The sequence below is a fragment of the Sceloporus occidentalis genome, unplaced genomic scaffold (assembly GCF_023333645.1).
Source record: "Sceloporus occidentalis isolate IW3139 unplaced genomic scaffold, rSceOcc1.0.p SCAF_5, whole genome shotgun sequence".
NCBI classification, from domain to species: domain Eukaryota; kingdom Metazoa; phylum Chordata; class Lepidosauria; order Squamata; family Phrynosomatidae; genus Sceloporus; species Sceloporus occidentalis.
Genome location: NW_028316985.1, coordinates 25,284,442 through 25,303,839, shown reverse-complemented (window position 1 = coordinate 25,303,839; position 19,398 = coordinate 25,284,442). Strand labels below are relative to the sequence as shown.

At 45.9% G+C, this 19,398-nt stretch overlaps 1 protein-coding gene across 1 annotated transcript in view; it reads left to right on the top strand.

Annotated features, from left to right (window-relative positions):
* Nucleotides 1-866: 866 nt before the first annotated feature.
* The window catches only part of LOC149311791 (aldo-keto reductase family 1 member D1-like), a 60,409-nt gene continuing 41,877 nt past the window's right edge, over nt 867-19,398 (top strand). Inside the window, exon 1 of the mRNA XM_089527919.1 lies at nt 867-1,174. Within this exon, the coding sequence (XP_089384045.1) occupies nt 1,076-1,174 (99 nt within the window). The 5' untranslated portion in view covers nt 867-1,075. The remainder of the gene's footprint in view (nt 1,175-19,398) is intronic.

Genomic DNA, 19,398 nt, shown 5'->3' with positions numbered 1-19,398 from the left:
TGTCTGGGGAGCAATGGTGTCACACCCTGTTACCTATGCTCTGTATTTATGCTCATGGCACTATTGTCACAATTATAAATGCTCCTCCCAAATCCCCCCCTTAAACTCCAAGAAGCTGCTCCAAGGGATGGACGTCTTCAGCTTGATAGAGAAGGGAGCTTAGGTAAGAGATGATTTATTTATTTATTTAAAAAAGTAGGGATTATTTTTTATTTTTTTAAAGTAAAAATTAATTTTACATTTTTTAAAGAACCTGGGCCTTCTCCTTTCTCCTTCCACTGAACCTTGCCCCTCTCACATCATCTCTCTAGTTACAGTATCGCATGCATAGCCTCAGTGCATTTACACAGACATTGTTTTGTGTACTTTGAGCGAAAATTTGGTTAAAGAATAATTTTTAAAAAATTAATGATAAGGAGTGAGTAGGAGGGAATGAGTTAGGGAGAGATGGGAAGGAAGGATGATGGGTAGAATTTTGATGGGGGCTGGATATGGCTTGTTTGTAATATATGGGTATGGATGTAAAGTTTTACAGATGATGAAGAGATGGGGGGAATGGGGGGAGGCTCAGTGGCAGGAGGAAGGAAAGACCTTGGGTCTTTCCTTCCTCCTGCCACTGAGCCTCCCCCCATTCCCCCCCATCTCTTCATCATTTTAATGGGGCACAGGTGAATGCTGCCCCTTGTTTCTCCCCAAAGGCAGATGTTTGAGGAGGAGCAGCACTTAGGATGCCACCTAGTGCAGTCCGCACCCCTGCACTGCCCTAATGACGCCACTGCTCTCTCCTTCGCTCCTATTTAAAGCCATGCAGAAGCGTTGGCTGGGCTCACAAAAGCGCCCGAAAGCTTTGCTTGAGAGTCCGGCGGATTCCCTTGCTCTTTCGCGCCCCCTGCCGGCCGGAGAGGCAATCGCCTGGAGCACGTTGGAGCAGCAGACACAAAAGACCCTGCTCTTCCTTTTCCTTTGCAGGAATCTCGTGCATCAGGAGGCTTGCAAAAATTACTATTATTATTATTATTATTTTAAAAAATTGGGGAAAAATTATCATAATCACCCAGCTTATCTGGTTGCATCGATGATGAATAACCTCACCGCTGCAAACCACTGCTTGGTGCTGAACGATGGCAATCGTATGCCAGTCATTGGATTGGGGACTTATGCAGATCCCAAACAGGTAAGAAAGGTTTTCCTAACTATATTGATTTCCCCCCCATCTTTCATTCTTAGGAAACTCCTTCCTTCTTTCCTTTCATTTATTCTTTCTTCCTTTCTTTCTCCCCCCTCCTCCAGTTCTTAAGCTTTGGTGTACTTTGGAATCATCCTGCACACTTCCATCCCATGCAAGAGGCAGATTAATCAATTTATTAGTATTGGTATTAATATTATTAAAGTCCCCATTTCGATCCCCGTTTGCAACAGGGAAAGAGACGGAGTAAAAAATGTCAAAGAGATTTTCAAATTGTACTGATTTTTTCATGGGATGAGCTACCTAGACGCAGGTGGTGCTGAATTAATAATAATAATAATAATAATAATAATAATAATAATAATAATAATAATATATTTTTTTCATGGAATTCAGTGATCAGTGGGATTTTAGCGAAGTAGAAGCATGGGGACTGAGATGTGTCAGAGAGTTTCATCTGGACTACAATCCTCCCCTTCTCTCCCTCTTTCCCAGGGGTTGAGGGTTATAGTCCAAAGGTGAAACTCCCCCCCCCCCCAAGCTCTGAGTAAAACTATGCACTCTGAAATGGGAATTGAGGAATTCGTTGGAGGAGGGGGGGACCTTGAGGAAGACTCCATTGTGAAAGAAGTGAGCCTTCCTTCTGAGTTAAGTTGTGTAGAATTGGACTAAGCTGGTTTTGGACTGGGTTCTTTGGAGCAGAATGTCCTGGCTGCAGCAGCATCACCCTGGGATGGTTGAATGGCATTTTAGACCTTGTTGGTAAGCTTGCCCCCATATTGTATTTGCTGTCATTTGCAAGCCTGAAGACCTTAATTGCAAAATGAATACTTTCCCCCTAACTCCTTCCCCTCTCCTCCCCCCCCCCCTTTTTTTTTTTAGCATAACACCCATCCTTATGAAGCCTTCTGGAAAAGTTGAAAGCTTGCTTGCCCTTTTTTTTTTTTTTGGTTAATTTTTTGGTCCTTCCTAATGGAAAGATTTGCCCAGCTGGTGGATTTTAGAATTCTCTTTTAAGTGCCACCAATGAGAACTGAAGAGTTAAATGGCATGCCACTCTCTTGCCTTTAGTGGGACTTAAGAAGTACCTGTACTTTGCTTTGGCCAGATCCTGCCCCTTGTGAACACAGATAGCTTCTTACAGTGCTCTAGAATATGGGTGGACACTGCTTGGTGCTGTTGTTGTTCAACTCTAACTCCCAGCATCTTTAGGAAGGGATGGTTCCATTGTTATATCACCAGCCACATCTGGAGGGCCGAAGGATTCCTATCATATTTAGAGATCCTATCATATGGGAGAGGAGAATGTTCCCCAGCCTGGCCATCCAGGGGGTGGGTGGAGCTGGATGGCAAGTCCCATCATCCTCAGTCAGCATGACTGTGAGTGATGGGGTTTTCAATCCATCCCCTCTTGTAAGATAAAGCTTAAGGTGTTGTGTTTTTTTTGTTATTGTTCCAAAACTGCAGAAATAATCCAGTTTGAGACTGCTTTAACTGCCCTGGCTCAGTGCTAGGGAATTCTGGGAACTGTACTTTATTGGGGCACCAGAGCTCTCTGACAGAGAAGGCTAAATGTTTCACAAAGCTACAGTTCCCAGAATTCCCTGCAGTGTGTTTTGGACCATTGGTTCTGTTTGTTGTGCTTCCTGCTCTGATGAATATCTTTGCCCTACTAATGGTAATCATTTTTATTTTTATTTAAAAAGAAAAGGCCTGGGACAGGACTTGAGTGAGAAATGCCTCCCATTTCTTCTCAGATGGGTCCTTTATGTAGAAACATCCCTGTTTGCTTCTTTGGGAGGAAATTCCTCTCTCACAATATGGAGAGGACCTCTGTTCTTTGTTTGAACAGCCACTGTTTGTCTCAGAGCTGGGGGAAGGTGGCATGCATGGACTGCAATTGCCTGCACCCCCAAGCCACCATGGTCATACTGGCTGAGGAATCCTGGGAGTTGTAGTCTATGCTTGTCACCTTTCCCCAACTTTGCTTTGTCTTTCCTAATACCTAACATCCACTTAACATTTTCTGAAGATGCCAGCCACAGTTGCTGGCGAAATTTCAGGAATAAACTCTTCTAGAACATATCCACATAGTCTGAAAAACCCACAAAATACTATGGATGCTGGCCTTGAAAGCCTTTGACTTCACATCCACTTAACAGCCATTATCCCAAGCTCCCTGGTTTTAATGATAAGGACAGGGACTGTGTGAGCCTCCAGATGTTGTTGGACTGCAGCTTCTAGCATTCTTTATCACTAGCTATGCTGCCAAGGCCTGAAGGGAACTGCAATCCAACAACACCTGGCGGATCCCACAAATTCCTGCCTCCTATTGATACTTGGAAATCACCATGTCCATCAGTGTGAACAGAGAGAGGGGATTCTTTTGTCTGCTGCTTATGTCCCATCTGGCACATGTGGTACAACTTTGCAAACAGGCCTTTGTTGTTTGAGGATTTTAACATCTTACCAGAGAATGAGATGATTCCGTTCTGCATAGTTTAAAAACTTGAGGTTGTGTGGGTTTCTTTCTCCCTTATTGCTTGGCACAAGATAACTGACTGATACACCAGTCTATGAACTCCTCTAGACTGTGGAGTTTATCACACAGGAGGAATTTCTCCTTAATTTCAAATGAAAAGAAAGTGGGGCCAGAATGCATTCACGTGAATTCGCTAGTTCAGCGAATTTACATGAATTCGAATTGCGTTCAAACTGACTTCCCATTGCCCAAAAATAGCTTGCCATTGCCCGAAATTGCGTGTGGTAGTCTATCATGCAATAACGTTAAACCCCATGATTGCGTTCGGATTGCCATTGGATTATACTTCCAATTTCCCTTGTCTGATAACATCCTGTGTTACATTTAGGGTGATGGGTGGGTATGTAGACATTCTGTCTGTGATGTTAGATCTAGGCTGAATCATTCACTTGTGCAAGGCAGTTTGATGCTGCAAGTCATCAAGCCAGGATATGTGAATTAGGTGCTGGCTGCAAGCATGTGCTTGGCATCATCTACAAGGTCTAGGGCTGACCTTTTGCTGCCTGAGGTCAAGGAAAAGTAATACCCTACTCCCATCTGCTTACCCATATGAAAGCCAAACAAGCTACCTGTAGAATCAATGCAGTTGGCCCTCCTTATCCACGAATTTTGTATCCACAGATTCAAGCATCCACAGATTGAAAATATATATTAAAAAAACAATTCTAAATTCTAAATAGCAAACCTTGATTTTCCATTTTATATAAGGGACACTATTTTGCTATGCTGTTATTTAATGAGACTTGAGCATCCACAGATTTTGTTATCCGTGTGTGTGTGTGTGTGTGTGTGTCCTGGAACGAAATCTCAGCAAATAACAAGGTCCCACTGTACTAGTTATGGGACAAAAACTAACACTGTATCAGGAGAAGCAGCCTAGGTTTAGAGGCAGTGTGTTATGCACAGCAATGTCCTCTGTCCTCCAATGTGTCACTCCCACTCTGTCCTAGCCCACCCAAATTTGTCACCTATGGCAGTCACTTCATTCTACCTTAATGGAAACTGAGACCCGTGTGGCCAAGCAACATCAGAATGTGATAAAATTAGTAAAAGTTATCAGTGAGGAAGAACACAAAAACTAAGAGAGGATGCAGTTGTTTGCTTTTGCCTGAACCTACTGGGAAGGGCAAGATTCAGTCCTCTCCTCTCCTTTCCTCTTCCCACTGCTGAGTTAACTGAATGCAAACTGCTTTTGAAGTTTGAACTCACTTGGCAGCAAATGAAGTAAACTGAGAACAAAAGAAGAGGGAAGAAGAGAAAAGAACTGGGACATTTTAAAAGCAACTGAAAAAGTAGGATGACAGAGGATTAATCAGGACTGTCAAGATTATTCAGGACTGTCAAATTGAGACAGTTGGAAGGTATGCCCTGGTGAGGTCTTCTGCAAGTAGTTGTTATACTAACTGTTGGGAATCTGGGAGCTATTATAAGTTACCCTCCTTGAGGGTAGTCATAACAAATCAATGGGAACCTGGTAAATCAACATTGATTCAATATTGGGAGGGGCAACTGGATTTAAGTGAAAGGTAGTGAACTGTGTCGCCTTCCAGATGTTGAATTGCAGCTTGTAGCACTGGCTATACTGACTGGAGCTGGGAGGAGCTGCAGGGCATACCCTCCCAACAGTATCAGGAATAGGCTTGCCATATCCCGCCTGTGGGCGGGACTTTCCCGGTTTTGGGTGGGTCCACACAGTCCCGCCCCGGGTTGGCCCCGCCCCCGGGATTTCCCCCGCCCCCGGGCTTTGTTGCAAAGTGTGCAACAGCGGTGGCGGGGGAAAGAGAGAGAGGCCTCTGTAGGACTCTCTTCTTTGGCGGGGGGGCTTCCCTCCCCTCTTTGGCTCCTCTGGAGCCGAGGGAGGGAAAGAAGCCTCGCCTGCCAAGGCCAGACTTCTTTCCCCGCCTGAGCTCCGCCGGCAAAAACGGAGCCCAGGCAGGGAAAAGAAAGCCTCCCTGAGGGGAGGATTCCTTCTCTGCCTGGGCTCCGTCCTTGGTGAGAACGGCGCCCAAGCGGAGAAGGAATCCTCCCCTCAGAGAGGCTTCTTTTCCCCCGGGCTCCGTTGGCAAAAACGGAGCCCAGGGGGAAAAGAAAGCCTCCCTGGGGGCGGATTCCTTCTCCGCCTGGGCTCCGTCCTTGGTGAGAACAGAGCCCAAGCGGAGAAGGAATCCTCCCCTCAGAGAGGATTCTTTTCCCCCTGGGCTCCGTTGGCAAAAACGGAGCCCAGGGGGAAAAGAAAGCCTCCCTGGGGGTGGATTCCCTCTCCGCTTGGGCTGCTTGCAACGGAGCCCAAGCGGAGAAGGAATCCTCCCCTCAGAGAGGATTCTTTTCTCCCTGGGCTCCGTTGTCAAAAACGAAGCCCAAGGGGAAAAGAGAGCCTCCCTGGGGGCGGATTCCTTCTCCGCCTGGGCTGCCTGCAACGGAGCCCAGGCGGAGAAGGAATCCTCCCCTCAGAGAGGCTCTTTTTCAAATGTAGGACCAAAAAAAAAAAAAAAAAAAAAAGGTCCTACATTTGAAAATTTTGTCCTACATTTGTCCCGGTTTGGAGGTCCGGACTAATGACAACCCTAATCAGGAAGGCTACACAATTTCCAGCTCTGATTTAGGTCTTAGTCATGAGCTGGCTTGAAGGGGAATTGAGCCTGTCACTAGTGTTGCCAGTGCCCCCCCCCCGCCCCGTTCCGACACACACCAAGTCTAGCCACTGTTCCTTTTAACTAGCATCATTGACATGCCTATGCAAGGTTGGTATTGCTCTTCCTGCCATGGAAATTGAGTGATGGCCTGCCAAAAGCTTAAACAGCTTTATCTGTGTTTGCTGGAGTTGTGGTTTATACAGGAGCCAGAAAACAAAGCTGGCACCTCCAGCCCTCACAAATACCACTAGCACGAGGAACACAGTTTGCCACTTCAGGTAAGGCTCTGTGAGCAAACTATTGCGACACTGCTGCTTAGTAGGGGGGTCATTATTATTATTGTTACATGACTTCAGTCAACTCTGACTTATATGGCAACCCCATTATAAGGTTTTCTTGACAAGATTTACTGAAAAGAGTTGTGCCATTGCTTTCCTTCCAGGCTGAGATTGTGTAACTTGCCAAAAGTCATCTAGTGGGTGTCCAAAATCGAGCAGGGATTTTGAGTTCTCATCTCCTGGTGTCCTGGCCTACTCCAACACTTACACCCCTATAACTGTGCTGGTTCCTGCTAGTGAAGGAGTGTGCAGAGGATCTATTCTATTCAAATTACAAGAAAAGTGTTCAGTAGTGAACAGATTTCCTTGGAAGGTGGTGGATTCTCCTTCTTTGGAGATCTTTAAACAGAGGTTGGATGGGCATCTTTCATGAGTGCTTTAGTTGTGTACTCCTGCATGGGAAGGGATTGGAGATAGCATTTGCAGTTAGGGTTGCCATAAGTGACGACCTCCAAACCGGGACAAATGTAGGACAAATGCAGGACAACATTTTCAAATGTAGGACACATTTTTAAAAAATGGAGGACACGCAAAAAAATTGAGGCTTTTTTAGAAATGTTAATATAAATCCATGTTTCTTAGGCATGATCAAAATGGAGGACATTTTGACATTATTCGTAGACAGATCACGGAAATGTACTTCCCTTTCTGGCCACCCCCCTCTCCCCATTCCAAACAGCACATTTGGGCACTGAACATGGCTTTATTTTAACATTGCCTCTTGCATATTTCAGAGGCTTATTCCACAACCAAACCCTTTGGTCAAGGGACTTTGGTTTTTCTTCATTTTGACTTGTTTTGTCTGTATTCCACCCCACTAAATAAAGGAGACATGAAATGGAGTTAATGGGTACAAGTTGTTAAACAAAAAAGTCTTGTGAGACTCTGTAGGCAAGAGGTGCACCATGTTAAGTGGGTTATTATTCCTGCAGTGTGTGTGAGAGATATAAAAGCTAGGGACTGGATTCATTTGGAGGATCTCTGTGTCCAAAACACACTGCTTGGACTGCCAGGGCTCAGTGCTATGGAATCCTGGGAATTGTAGTTTATTGTGGCACCAGAGCTCTCTGACAGAGAACGCCAAATGCCTCACAGACCCCAGAATTCCAGAGCATTGAGCTTTGGCAGTTAAAGGGGTCTCAAAGTGCAGAGGGGGGGGGGGGAGAGAAAAGCCAGGGAGTGTGAATGAGCTCTGAGAGGAGGAGGAGGAGGAGGAGGAGGAGGAGGAGGAGGAGGAGGAGGAGGAGGAGCCAAGGGAAGTGGCCAGGACCACCAGAGGAGCCCCTGCTTTTCCTCATCATCGCAGCCTTCTCACTGCTGGCAAGAGGCTCTGCCCCCAGCCAGGCAACGCCTCCATTCAGTCTCCTTTTGTCAAAAGAGCTCTGGTGCCACAAGAAACTACAATTCCCAGAATCCCATAGCACTGAGCCATGGATGTTTAAGGGGGGGGGGTCAAACTATTTCTGCAGCCTTTTGCAACCCCAAAGCCTTCTATTATTTACCAGCAACTTGCAAGGCAAAATCTCTTCCTTCCAAGCCATTGAAAACCAACCCAAGGGGAGGGCTGATTGCTTCTTTCCCATTGGTCAGCTTCGGGAGAAATTTGCATATTACAAGGAAAGGTGTTTAGGGCCTCAAAAACGACCCTGTGATAAAGAATTACAACAATACTGAGTGGTAGACATTTAAAAGATGAGGCATTTAGACTCCCAGTGAAACAGGAACGATTGATGGCCTTTTTTTCTTTGCTCACTGTAACCTGAAAGTAATGCCTTTTGCAGGGTATATATACCAAGTGGGCTGGCAATAGCTCTGAGTGGCAGATGTCTTGAAGACCTGCTCTCTAGGCTTAAGTCAGGCAGGGAGGCGGGGAGGGTGGCACACAGCCATGGGGAGGGCTGGAGCTGCCTCCAGGGTCTTGCTGGGGGGGAGGTCCCAGGGGAGGGGCCAAACTTGGGTGGGACTGTGTGGCCCCGCCCCAAACTGGGAAAGTCTCGCCCCCAGGCGGGATATGGCAAGCCTATTTGCAGTCCCTTCGAACTCTGTGATTCTGTCCCAGATGGCCAAAGCTCAGTAGAATTCACTTATACCCAGAGCTTAGAAAATGTACATTTTAAAAAAAATCAACTCCCAGAAGCTGTATGGAGGATCCTGGGAGTCAGAGTCAATATACTTCACCATCATCATCACTAGATGCTTGGAAATCATCATGTGCAAGAGTCTGATATTTCTGAGCCAGGCTGTGTGTGCCTATTCAGTTTCAGATCAGTTCCCATGAGGCATATATGGTACAACTTTGGAAATGAGGCTTTTTCATTTGAGAGTTTTTAAATCAAAGACCTTAGAATAGCATTCCTTGAACAAATTTTAAAGAAAACAGCAAAACTGGAATATGTCCACAAACCCAGCCCACCAAAAGCAGGTTGAATAGAGACAATGGTTTCCTGATACACTAGGTATATTATAACACTAGTTAACATCACAGACTCATGAGGGCTCCCTTGGACAGTTTATCACATCATCTCTGTCATTCCCAGCCAGCACCACACTAAATCCCAATAACTCCCTCCATCAATGATATGGTTATCCGATCCCTTTGGCCTTAGGCAACATCCTTCCTCCTGCCATTGTCCCCTTCCTTAAACTGAATTTGTTACCTCATCACCATACCCACAGGTTCTATTGCTAGTCACACATGCAACCAGCACATTCACAACTGTAAAAGTCTGTTCTTAGGCACTTTACTCCACACATCTGAGGAAGGAGACTTACATCTACGAAAGCCTATGCTACCATCTTCTTTTTCTCAATTACTCTTAAAGATGAAGTCGAAGGCTTTCATGGCTGGCATCCATAGTTTTTTGTGGGTTTTTCGGGCTATGTGGCCATGTTCTAGAAGAGTTTATTCCTGGCATTTCACCAGCATCTGTGACTGGCATCTTCAGAGAATGCCTGCCACAGATGCTGAAGATGCCAGCCACAGATGCTGACAAAACATCAGGAATAAACTCTTTTAGAACATGGCCACATAGCCTGAAAAACCTACAAAAAACTAAGTCTTAAAGGTGCTACAAGATCCCTTGGCTCAGGTACAGTGTGAGTATGCAAAGACCTCTGAGAAAGAAAACCTGATCAGCCACTACCAATCATAGTAAACAAAGCTTTCTCTAATGGAACTATAGCACCCATCATCCCAACATTTGAAGCATTGTTTGGAGCTGATGTGAATTATAGTTTAAAAATCTAAAGATGCCTCAGATTGGGACAGACCATGGTACAGAATGAGGCGGCAAGTGAACAAAATAGTCTCTGGTCTGGTGTCAGATTTCTGTGTTCCCAGTAGCAATTAAAAGGCATAAATGAATCCAGTAGCACCTTTCAGATTAACTGGAACTGATTAACTGCAGTCTATTTGATCAGATGCAAATTGTTTGAGGAAAGTGGAGGGAGACTCAACTTTCCTGTAAAGGAAACATTTGTTGAGAAGAAGACAGTGTCTTCTCTCTTGCCAGTAAATACCTCTTGCAAATGCTCCCCCTTGAAGAAGAAGAAACATCTCAGTTTCCTTAAAAGATAATAGGTTTCCAGCCTCTAGTTGAAAATCTGTATAATACTATTAACACGTAAAGCTAGGGAAAGGCTACTGTGAGGGGAACTACAACTGAAGCTTAGAAAACACTGCTAGGCTGGGGGATTGGGGAAGCTGGAGTGCCCCAAAACAACCTTTTTCAGGCTGTGTTCCTAGCACTAACATGTATTATAAGGCTGCAAAAGGGGAAGTAAATCTGATCTGAAGCTTGGACCATCAACTTGGCATCTTGGTGCTTTTGACTGAGTTCCTAGAAACTTGGGACTTCAGCGGAATCTTCTGCCAATGCTGCAAAAGCTATTTGGGCTGAAATGGGACTATGAGCTTTTCTAACCTCCCACATGTTTTCTAACAATTTCTCTGTTGCCTGCCTGCCTGCCTGCCAGCCGGTCAACCAACCAGCCACCCTGCCGGTCCTGCTGCACTGAGCAAATATAAAAGAGGAAGAACTGTGCCGGGACCCTCCCAAGCGGTCAAAGGAATGTTCCTGAAACAAAAGCAACAGATTCCATCACTCTGATTCCTGAGGCTCCTCCAACTGCATGCCAAAACTAACTTTCAGAAGGAGCCCAGAGCATCTGTGTGTGCGCCCCTGGGTGGAATGCTGCTGGGCTCTGGAGCTTATCCTCTCCTTTGTACTCAGGCTTCCAAGTCTGCTGAGGCATGCCTGATGCCTACAGCCTGATCCTCTTAACCCATGTTCCTCTTAACCCATGTTTGTTTAGTCCTTGGACTGGCTCTAGTCAAGCAGCAGAAAGCTGTGGTAGGGATGATACCCTTTAGAGCACAATGCAAGAGGGGAATTTCAGAAGGTTTCTTCTACCTACAGCATCCCCTTACGTATGTATGTCCCATTCTTCTGCTGCTGCTGCTGCTCCTGTTATGATAAAATGGAAAGAGATGCAAATGAGGTATATAGCACCACTGAAACTGAGAATATTTTTCCCCTAGCATAAATCTTTCTAGTATAAACCGAGTCCATAAAAGCTTAAGTTAGTCTCAAAAAGTCCTACAAGATTCCTTTGCATCTTTTAATGTTGATACAGACTAGCATGGCTACGTCCCTGAATGCTGCTACTGTTGTAGTAGTCATCATCACTATCATAGAATCATAGAGTTGGAAGAGACCAAAAGGGCCATCCACTCCAACCCCCTACCATGGAAGAACTCCCAATAAAAGCAATCCTGACAAATGGCCATCCAGCGTCTGTTTAAAGACATCCACCACTCTCCAAGGGACTGTATCCCACTATTGAACAGCTCTTGCTGTCAGGAAGTTCTTCCTAATGTTGAGGTGTAATCTCTTTTCATGTAGTTTGCATGCATTGCTCTGTGTCTTTTGAGACTGCTGCACTACACTCTTATAATACTGCTATTCCACTTTTACTGTCTGAGAATTCTAAATGCCTTTCCCTAAATGCCCAGAATGCCACAGGAGGCAGCCACAGCAGTAAAAGTGGAATAGCAGCACTATAAGAGCATAGCACAGTAGTCTCTGGAGCAACAGAAGGCAAGCCAGCGCCATCCTCGGTATGACATCCCTTTAAATATTTAAACATGGATATCATATCACCTGTACATCATCATCATCTTATATACAGAACGACTCCCTTTATTTGCAGGAGTGCTACTTGCAGTTTCTGTACAATCCATGGCTGCTTTTGCCCCTGCCAGAATCTTTCCTCACCTTTTCTTCATGCAAAGTAGTGAGGGAGGGAAGTAGGACCACTGACTGGCTTCTCTTTCCTTCTCCCTGCACCCCCTCCATCTTGACCCACTGAGGGACAAGGAGGATGGGGGCCTGTCTCCTTGCTCCTGCCATCACTGCACTCACCCACCTACCTCCATTTTGCACAGCAGCCAGCCAGCACGATCTGCCTCAGCTGTACCCAGCTTGCTGCTGCCTCTGGTTCTTGTTTCTTGGTCAAGGAAGGAGACAGGCATTCCCATTGATGTATTCAAGTCTTTGACTCCCAGTCTCAACTCATGTCAAATCTCAAGGCCTGGAAGATACTTTCAAGTCAAGTCTCAAGTCAGGGAGCAGCACGATCAGAGCCTATCAGGTGAAGAGAAGGAGTGAGAAGACTGTCATGGATGGTGTGGTTGTTCTGTGTGTGTGTTTGTGTTTCCAATGGAGGTGGAGGAAGGAAAAAGGGGAAGCAGGTTGTTGAAAGTAGATCCATGGCACCAAGGGGACTGGTGGGGTGCAAAAGTGTGTGATTATTTCATTTGGGTTGAGAAAGAAGCAGAGGGATATGAGAGCAAATGGGAGAACTAAATTAAAGGCTGGGCTCGAGGCAGGGGTTGAGGTCTACTTGGCAGCCTATACTTTCCACATTCACAGGAGCAATTCTTGCCTGCTGCTAGGAAATCCTTTAAAAGATTCCTCCTTCAAGGTAAGCAAATCAGTAGCTAAACATTTACAAGTCCCAAGTCGAGCTGAGTCAGTGCTTCATTTATGGCAAAGTGAAGTCCAAGTCAAGTCCTTGAAACAACTTGAGTCCAACTAAGGTCTGAGAACGACAAACCAGAGATGGCAGTGAGTCTACTCACTGGGCACTCCTTCGTCAGCCAAGGAAGGTGCAAGGAACCCAGGTGCATGAAGCCATGTGCCTCTCTTTGTGGTGGGTGCTGCATTCTTACATGCAAGAACAAAAGGAAAGCTGGCCTCTCAGCTGCTGCTCCCTTTGCCTCCTTCGGCACAGCAACCTTCTTTCCTTTCGTTCTTATACACGGCAGTGCAGTGCCCACCACCAAGAGAGGCACGTGGTTTCGTGCAGCTGGTCCCTCTGCACCTCTCTCAGCCAAGGAAAATCTGTCCATCTCCTTCCTCACCTGAAAACGACAAACCAGAGGTGGCAGTGAACCAGATTCGACAGATGTTGCTGGCTGGATGCTGTGCAAAGTGGGGGGTTGCAATTGTGGCAAGGATGGAGAGGGATAAACAGGGAGCTTACCAAGTTCCACCAGGAGGCAAGGAGGGTGCAAAGATAAGCCAAGTAGTAGTGTTTCTTCCCTTCCTCCCTATCTTGCCCAGCCTGGGGTTTGCTATCGATGGCATATCCCTCACAGATACTGTCAGTGCAACTGCTGGGGTCCAACAACCCTATATTTTATACATGTTACTTGTTTTTATATGCCTTCAAGTGGACTTAAGTTGAGCCAGAGTGGTGTAGTGGTTTGAGTGTTGGGCCAGGACTAGAAAACCAGGGTCTGAATCTCTGCACAGCAGGTTTGTCATTCCCCTTAGATGAGAGAGTGTGACTAGTCCAAGGCTCATCCATGGAAAACAGTGGTATCCAAACTCTGTCTCCTGAAATTCTGATCTGGCCCAGCATTCAAACAAACTGTGCCACCTGTCTCTCTATTGGTTGAAATCATTTTGGATTTCACCTTCCCAACCCCTTGATTGCTCCCATTGGAAGACCAATGCAAGACTCCGCAGCCTCTGTCATTGCTCCTATCCTGTCAAGTGGCAGCACATGGTCTGAGAAGCTAAGCCTTGCACCCTCAGTTTAGTTAAAACCTGACACTCAGAGGCTGGCCATGCCTTCCCATATCCCCTCCCACCTTTTAAAGGCAAAAAGCCTCCCCACAGCCCTTCTGTAGCGTTGCAAAGTTGCTAGGGCCACTGAACCGAGTACCCCTTGTATTATGTTGCATTCCTAGGGTGCCAGAGATCATCCAGGAATGCTGTGTGCTGCTGGTCACTTCTGGCACCAACAAAAGATGTGTCCTACTGAAAATGAAACAATGAAGCTGCAATTCCATTATCCAGTCCTGGAACATAATGATCTGAGGATGTTATATCAGCAGACAAACATACCTGCATAAACCTCCTCACTAGCTTCATACCCATCCCCAACTGGGAAGATTGCCTGTTGATAACACTAACTGCTGACTGGTTATCACACCAGAAACACACCCTTTTGCCCCTGAAACTGTCCATCTATGTGGAAACCACCACCCTTAGAAAACAAACTAAAGGAAAATGAGGCCATGAACTATGTCACTGTTCATCCATCCCATAGGCCACTACTGAGCACACCAGTGACCTTGAAAATACACCCTGAAACCAATGCTCTTTGATGCTTTTGAGTGCACCTGCAAATCAGTACCTGGCTTCTCCTGCCACAGAGAGACTCCACTGTAGTCCTTGAGGAACCTCAACCACATCTCCAGGACTTCCTTCACACCCTAAGTGAGCTGAACATGATGGTGTGGAGCTTGATCCCAGCAGTAATTCTTGCCAGCTGTGCTCAAAAGGCCCTTATGGGAGACACCACCTCGCAAACAAAGATAAGGTGCCCTAACAATGCCTGCACCTCCTTGAGGGTAGCTTTTTTGTAATTCAGCAAAGGACCTGGACAAACCGGTGCTTTGTGCTGGCCTGGGCGTGAGCTAGGGTTGCACTGGGGCTGAACGTTTACACGCTCAAAAACCCTATGGTGCGCCCCAGGCCCCATCTTGGCACACACCCATACAGATGGCTTGCACCATGATGATGTAGCTCATGAACAGCATCTAAATGGTGCTGTGCATGAGGGGCGTCATAAGGGCACCCTGCAGCCCTTATGGCACCCCTGTAGCACCAGGAAAAGAGCCCCATTTTTGGAGCTTCTTTTTCCAGCAGGTTGGGGGCATGGCATGCGGCAAAGAGTCACCTCTGGATGGGCTGTTTGCACAGCCCCAAAGTCTTTTGTCAATCCCTAAGTGCATCCAACTTCTTTCTTGGCAGGAATGTCCCTCTCACAAAAAGATGCCTAAGTACATCAGAGTATTGGTGGGCCCCTCAATCCTCTGCCAGTGGAATGCCTAATGCTTGAAATACCTGCCCATGATTGAAACACCCTGAGCAGACTACTGGTAATACACTCCATGTGGTTTTTAGTATGGAGCAGGAACAGCCGTGGGCAGAGGTAACTCAAATCTCTGCTCTGTCATGGACGGACCATTTTCTGTGGGACTGAAGGCGACTACCCAGATCCCCCTCGGGATTGGAGGACCTATTAAGATGGCCCGCCCTTGAAAGCTGATGGAACCCAAAAGGTTCCAAGAAACTCTAGAGGGACTTATGATTGGGACTGATGGCAACTCTGTTGATGCCTTGGTTGATACCTGGAACAACAACATTACCAAGGCTATAGACAGTATCACTCCCAAGCATACTTTCTGACCCGCTTTGAATAGAAAAATCTTGGTATACGGAAGATCTTCGAAGGATGAAGTGGGCCGTGCAATGACTAGAGCGCCGCTGGCATAAACATCAACGCTTATCCGACAAGACACTCCTTGAGAACTTATTGAAGTCTTATGGAGTGGCGACAGGTGCAGCAAAGAATTTCTCCTATGCTGCACGTATCACGTCTGCAGAGTCTCATCCAGCAGAGCTGTTCAGGGTGGTTAGAGAGTTGACCCAACCACCTCCCTCCCTGAACCCTTTGTTGCAACCAACTAAAGCCTGCTGTGATGCTTTTAATGACTTCTTTGCAGACAAAATCTCTCAGATAAGGGCTGATCTTGACACCAGCATTATCACAGAAACAGTAAGAGAGGTGTCCAGGGACTCCGTGGACCATGTTAGACTGGATCACCTTGAGTTTGTAAGTACCGATGAAATGGACAAGCTCCTTGGAAGTATAAGGAAGATGACATGAGCTCTTGATCCCTGCCCATCATGGCTGACCATCCAGGGAGAGAATGCTATGATTACATTATTGCAATCTATAATCAATGCATCCTTTAAGGAGGGCAAATTTCCATCGCAGTTAAAACTGGCAGTGGTTAAAAAAAGCCCTCCCTAGATCCCCTGGAGAGAAACAACTATAGATCGGTCTCCCTATTACCATTTTGGGCAAGGTGATTGAGAGAGCTGTGGCCTTCCAACTCCAGGCTGTCTTGGATGAAACTGATTATCTGGACCCATTTCAAACTGGCTTCAGGGCAGGATATGGAGTGGAGACAGCCATGGTCACCTTAATCGATGACCTCCGTCTGGGCACAGACAGGGGAAGTGTAACCCTGTTAGTACTCTCAGACAGCTCAGCGGCTTTTGATACCATTGACCGTGGTATCCTTCTGGAACGCCTGAGGGAGTTGGGCATAGGGTGCACTGCGCTCCAGTGGCTCCGATCCTACCTCTCAAGCAGGTTCCAGATGGTGAGGCTGCAGGACAGTTGCTCTTCTAGAAAAGAGCTTACATCTGGGGTCCCTCAAGGCGCCATTCTGTCCCCCATGCTATTTAACATTTACATGAAACCGCTGGGAGAGATCATCCGGAGACATGGAGCGTGGGGTTATCAGTACGCTGATGACACCCCAATATGTTTCTCTATGTCTCTGACTGCTACAGTGACTAAGGATGGCATGTCCCCTCTGCATCCCTGCCTTTAGTCAGTAATGGGCTGGATAAGGAAAAACAAACTCAGGCTGAATCCAGAGAAAACGGAGGTACTTGCCATAGGCTCCTTAGGTCTGGGGAAGGAAATTTGTCCACCCCTCCTAGATAGGGTTACACTTCCCCTGAAGGATGAAGTTTGCAGTTTGGGAGTATTTCTGGATCCGTCTCTACATTTGTCATCACAAGTAGATGTGATGACCAGAAGTGCTTGGTACCAACTTCGGCTGATACGCCAACTGCGACCCTACCTCATCCGAAAGGACCTTGAATGCTCTGGTAATCTCTCATCTTGATTTCTGTAATGTGCTCTACATGGGGCTACCCTTGTATCAAGTTCGGAAGCTCCAACTAGTGTAAAATGCGGCAGTCAGGTTGGTCACGAGCTCTTCGAGATTTGACCATATAACACCTATTTTGAAAGATCTACACTGGCTCCCAATCAGCTTCCGGGCACAGTACAAGGTGGTGGTTATCACTTTAAAGCCCTATATGGCTTGGGCCCGTGTTACTTACAGGAAAGCATATCCCTATACAATCCGCCCCACACTCTTAGAACAAGTGGAAAGAATCTGCTGGAGGTACCAGCATCCAAACATGTCTCTACTTCCCAAAAAGCATTCAGCATAGCTATCCCTACACTATGGAATGGACTCCCAGAGGAGACTTGCCTTATTACATCCTTGGAAATTTTCAAGAAGGCAGTAAAGACAGAGCTCTTTTGCCGCGCATATCCTCCTGACCTCCTATGAAGACTATTGGTATGGAACGAGAGCACCTGACCCTGTGATTGATTGATGTTTCATGTTTTTAGCTGTGGTTTTAATTATGTGGTAACTAATGTTGTAATATGGTAATTGTTTTTGACTCTGTTGTGATCCCGCCTCGATCCATCGGGAGAGGCGGGAAGATATAAATAAAAACTTATTATTATTATTATTATTATTATTATTATTACTTCCCAGTTCTGCCTGTCATCAAAAAATAATCAAGGTTGATTTCCCTAAATTTACCACCCACTTGATAAATGTGCTGAAACCCTTGAAAGCAGCAAAACTAAGCATGGCCTTATTGTAATGTCACCGATTTTGAAATGTAAAGCTGAACAGGCAGAAATGAACTCATGAACTGGGAGTAGCCGAAAATCCAACTGAATGTCATTTTTGTCATTGGTGCCACTGGGCCACACACATGTACCAGACAAACTGCCTGATCAAAGCACTGAGCAGTACTCCAGCAGGATACCCTCATTAACTGATGCACCCTTTGGGTACAAAAGGTGATGGATGAGCCAGAATTCCCCTGGGGTTTTCTTGGATACTACCCCCAATGGGGATACCCTGAAGTTGCTCATAAAAGCAGCAGATGGCCCTCCCGGCCTTACACTCCTTCTCTATCCTCTCAGCCACCATGTCTGGTAAACCTGTAGCTGACCTGAGATTGCCTGATTTGAATACCAAGCACAAGCCCTCAGCTAAAATCTGATATCCCCAAGCAAAACCCTGTTCAATAAATCTAGCAGCTCTCCTATTTGGGTATTGTGCAAGCAGGGGAAGCAAAGCACTTAAACACAGTGGCTATGCAAGCCATGTAGGCCTCTGGGATGAAGACACTAGCCAGCTGCCATTACAGGCAAGTTCAGGCACTCTGCTTCCAACCCAAACTGCAAACACACTGCCTGGGTGAGTCACACAGCATTCACTACAATTCATTTTTATGGTCATTGCCCACACATTGACCAAAAGTCTCCCCCCCCCAACCCTATATTTTCATCAGTGCACCCCACCATGGCTGTTTCCATGTTGTTGGTGAGTAGGGGGCATGGGCAGAGACTCATCCTGCTCTCTTCCTGTAATTGGACAATAGGCATTTGTTATATCTATGGAAATATAGATATGTACAGGATCTCACCCATTTCTAATACCAGCCCAAATGACAGAATCATAGAATCTTAGGAACTGGAAGGGGTTACATGGGCCATATAATCCAACCTTGTCAGCATACACAGCTAAAACATTCCTAAAAGATTCTCATTCAATCTCTGTTTAAAGCCCTCCAAAGAAAGGGGGTCCATCATTCTTTGAGGTATTCCACTATCAAACTACTTTTACATTAGGAAGTTCTTCCTAATACTTGGACAGAGTTTGAAGGTATCACCCCTTCTCTTTCCCTATTTATATCTACCCCAGCTCATCAAAGTCATCCTTCATAAGCCTTGTTTTCCAGAACTTTGCCCTCCTCTGTACATGTTCTAGCTTATCAATATCTTTCTTGAGTTGTGGTGCCTAGAACTAGATGAAGTACTGTTTAACCAATGAGGTCTGATCAAACAGAATAAAGTAGCACTATTAGTTAACTTGATCTAGACACTTCACTCCTGTTGATGCAGGAACTGTATTGGATTTTTGGCTGCCATACAACAGTGTGGACTTGTGTTTAGCTTGCCTGAAGCCAACAGATCTGAAAATTCAGTAAATACTTTGTGACGTTATGACCACCCTAATAAAAATATTTCCATACTCAGAAGTAATCCCCATGTAATTCACTAGGAATTACTCCTAGGTAAATGTGCAAAGATTGCTGCTGAGTTTCTTTTAATATTATTCATGACCCTTTTTTCAGTCTTTCCCTCATCCCCAGCTGTTCTTAGCCATCTGGATTTATTGTTGTTTACTTTGTGTTTTTATTGTTGCAACCTACCTTTAGGGTGTTT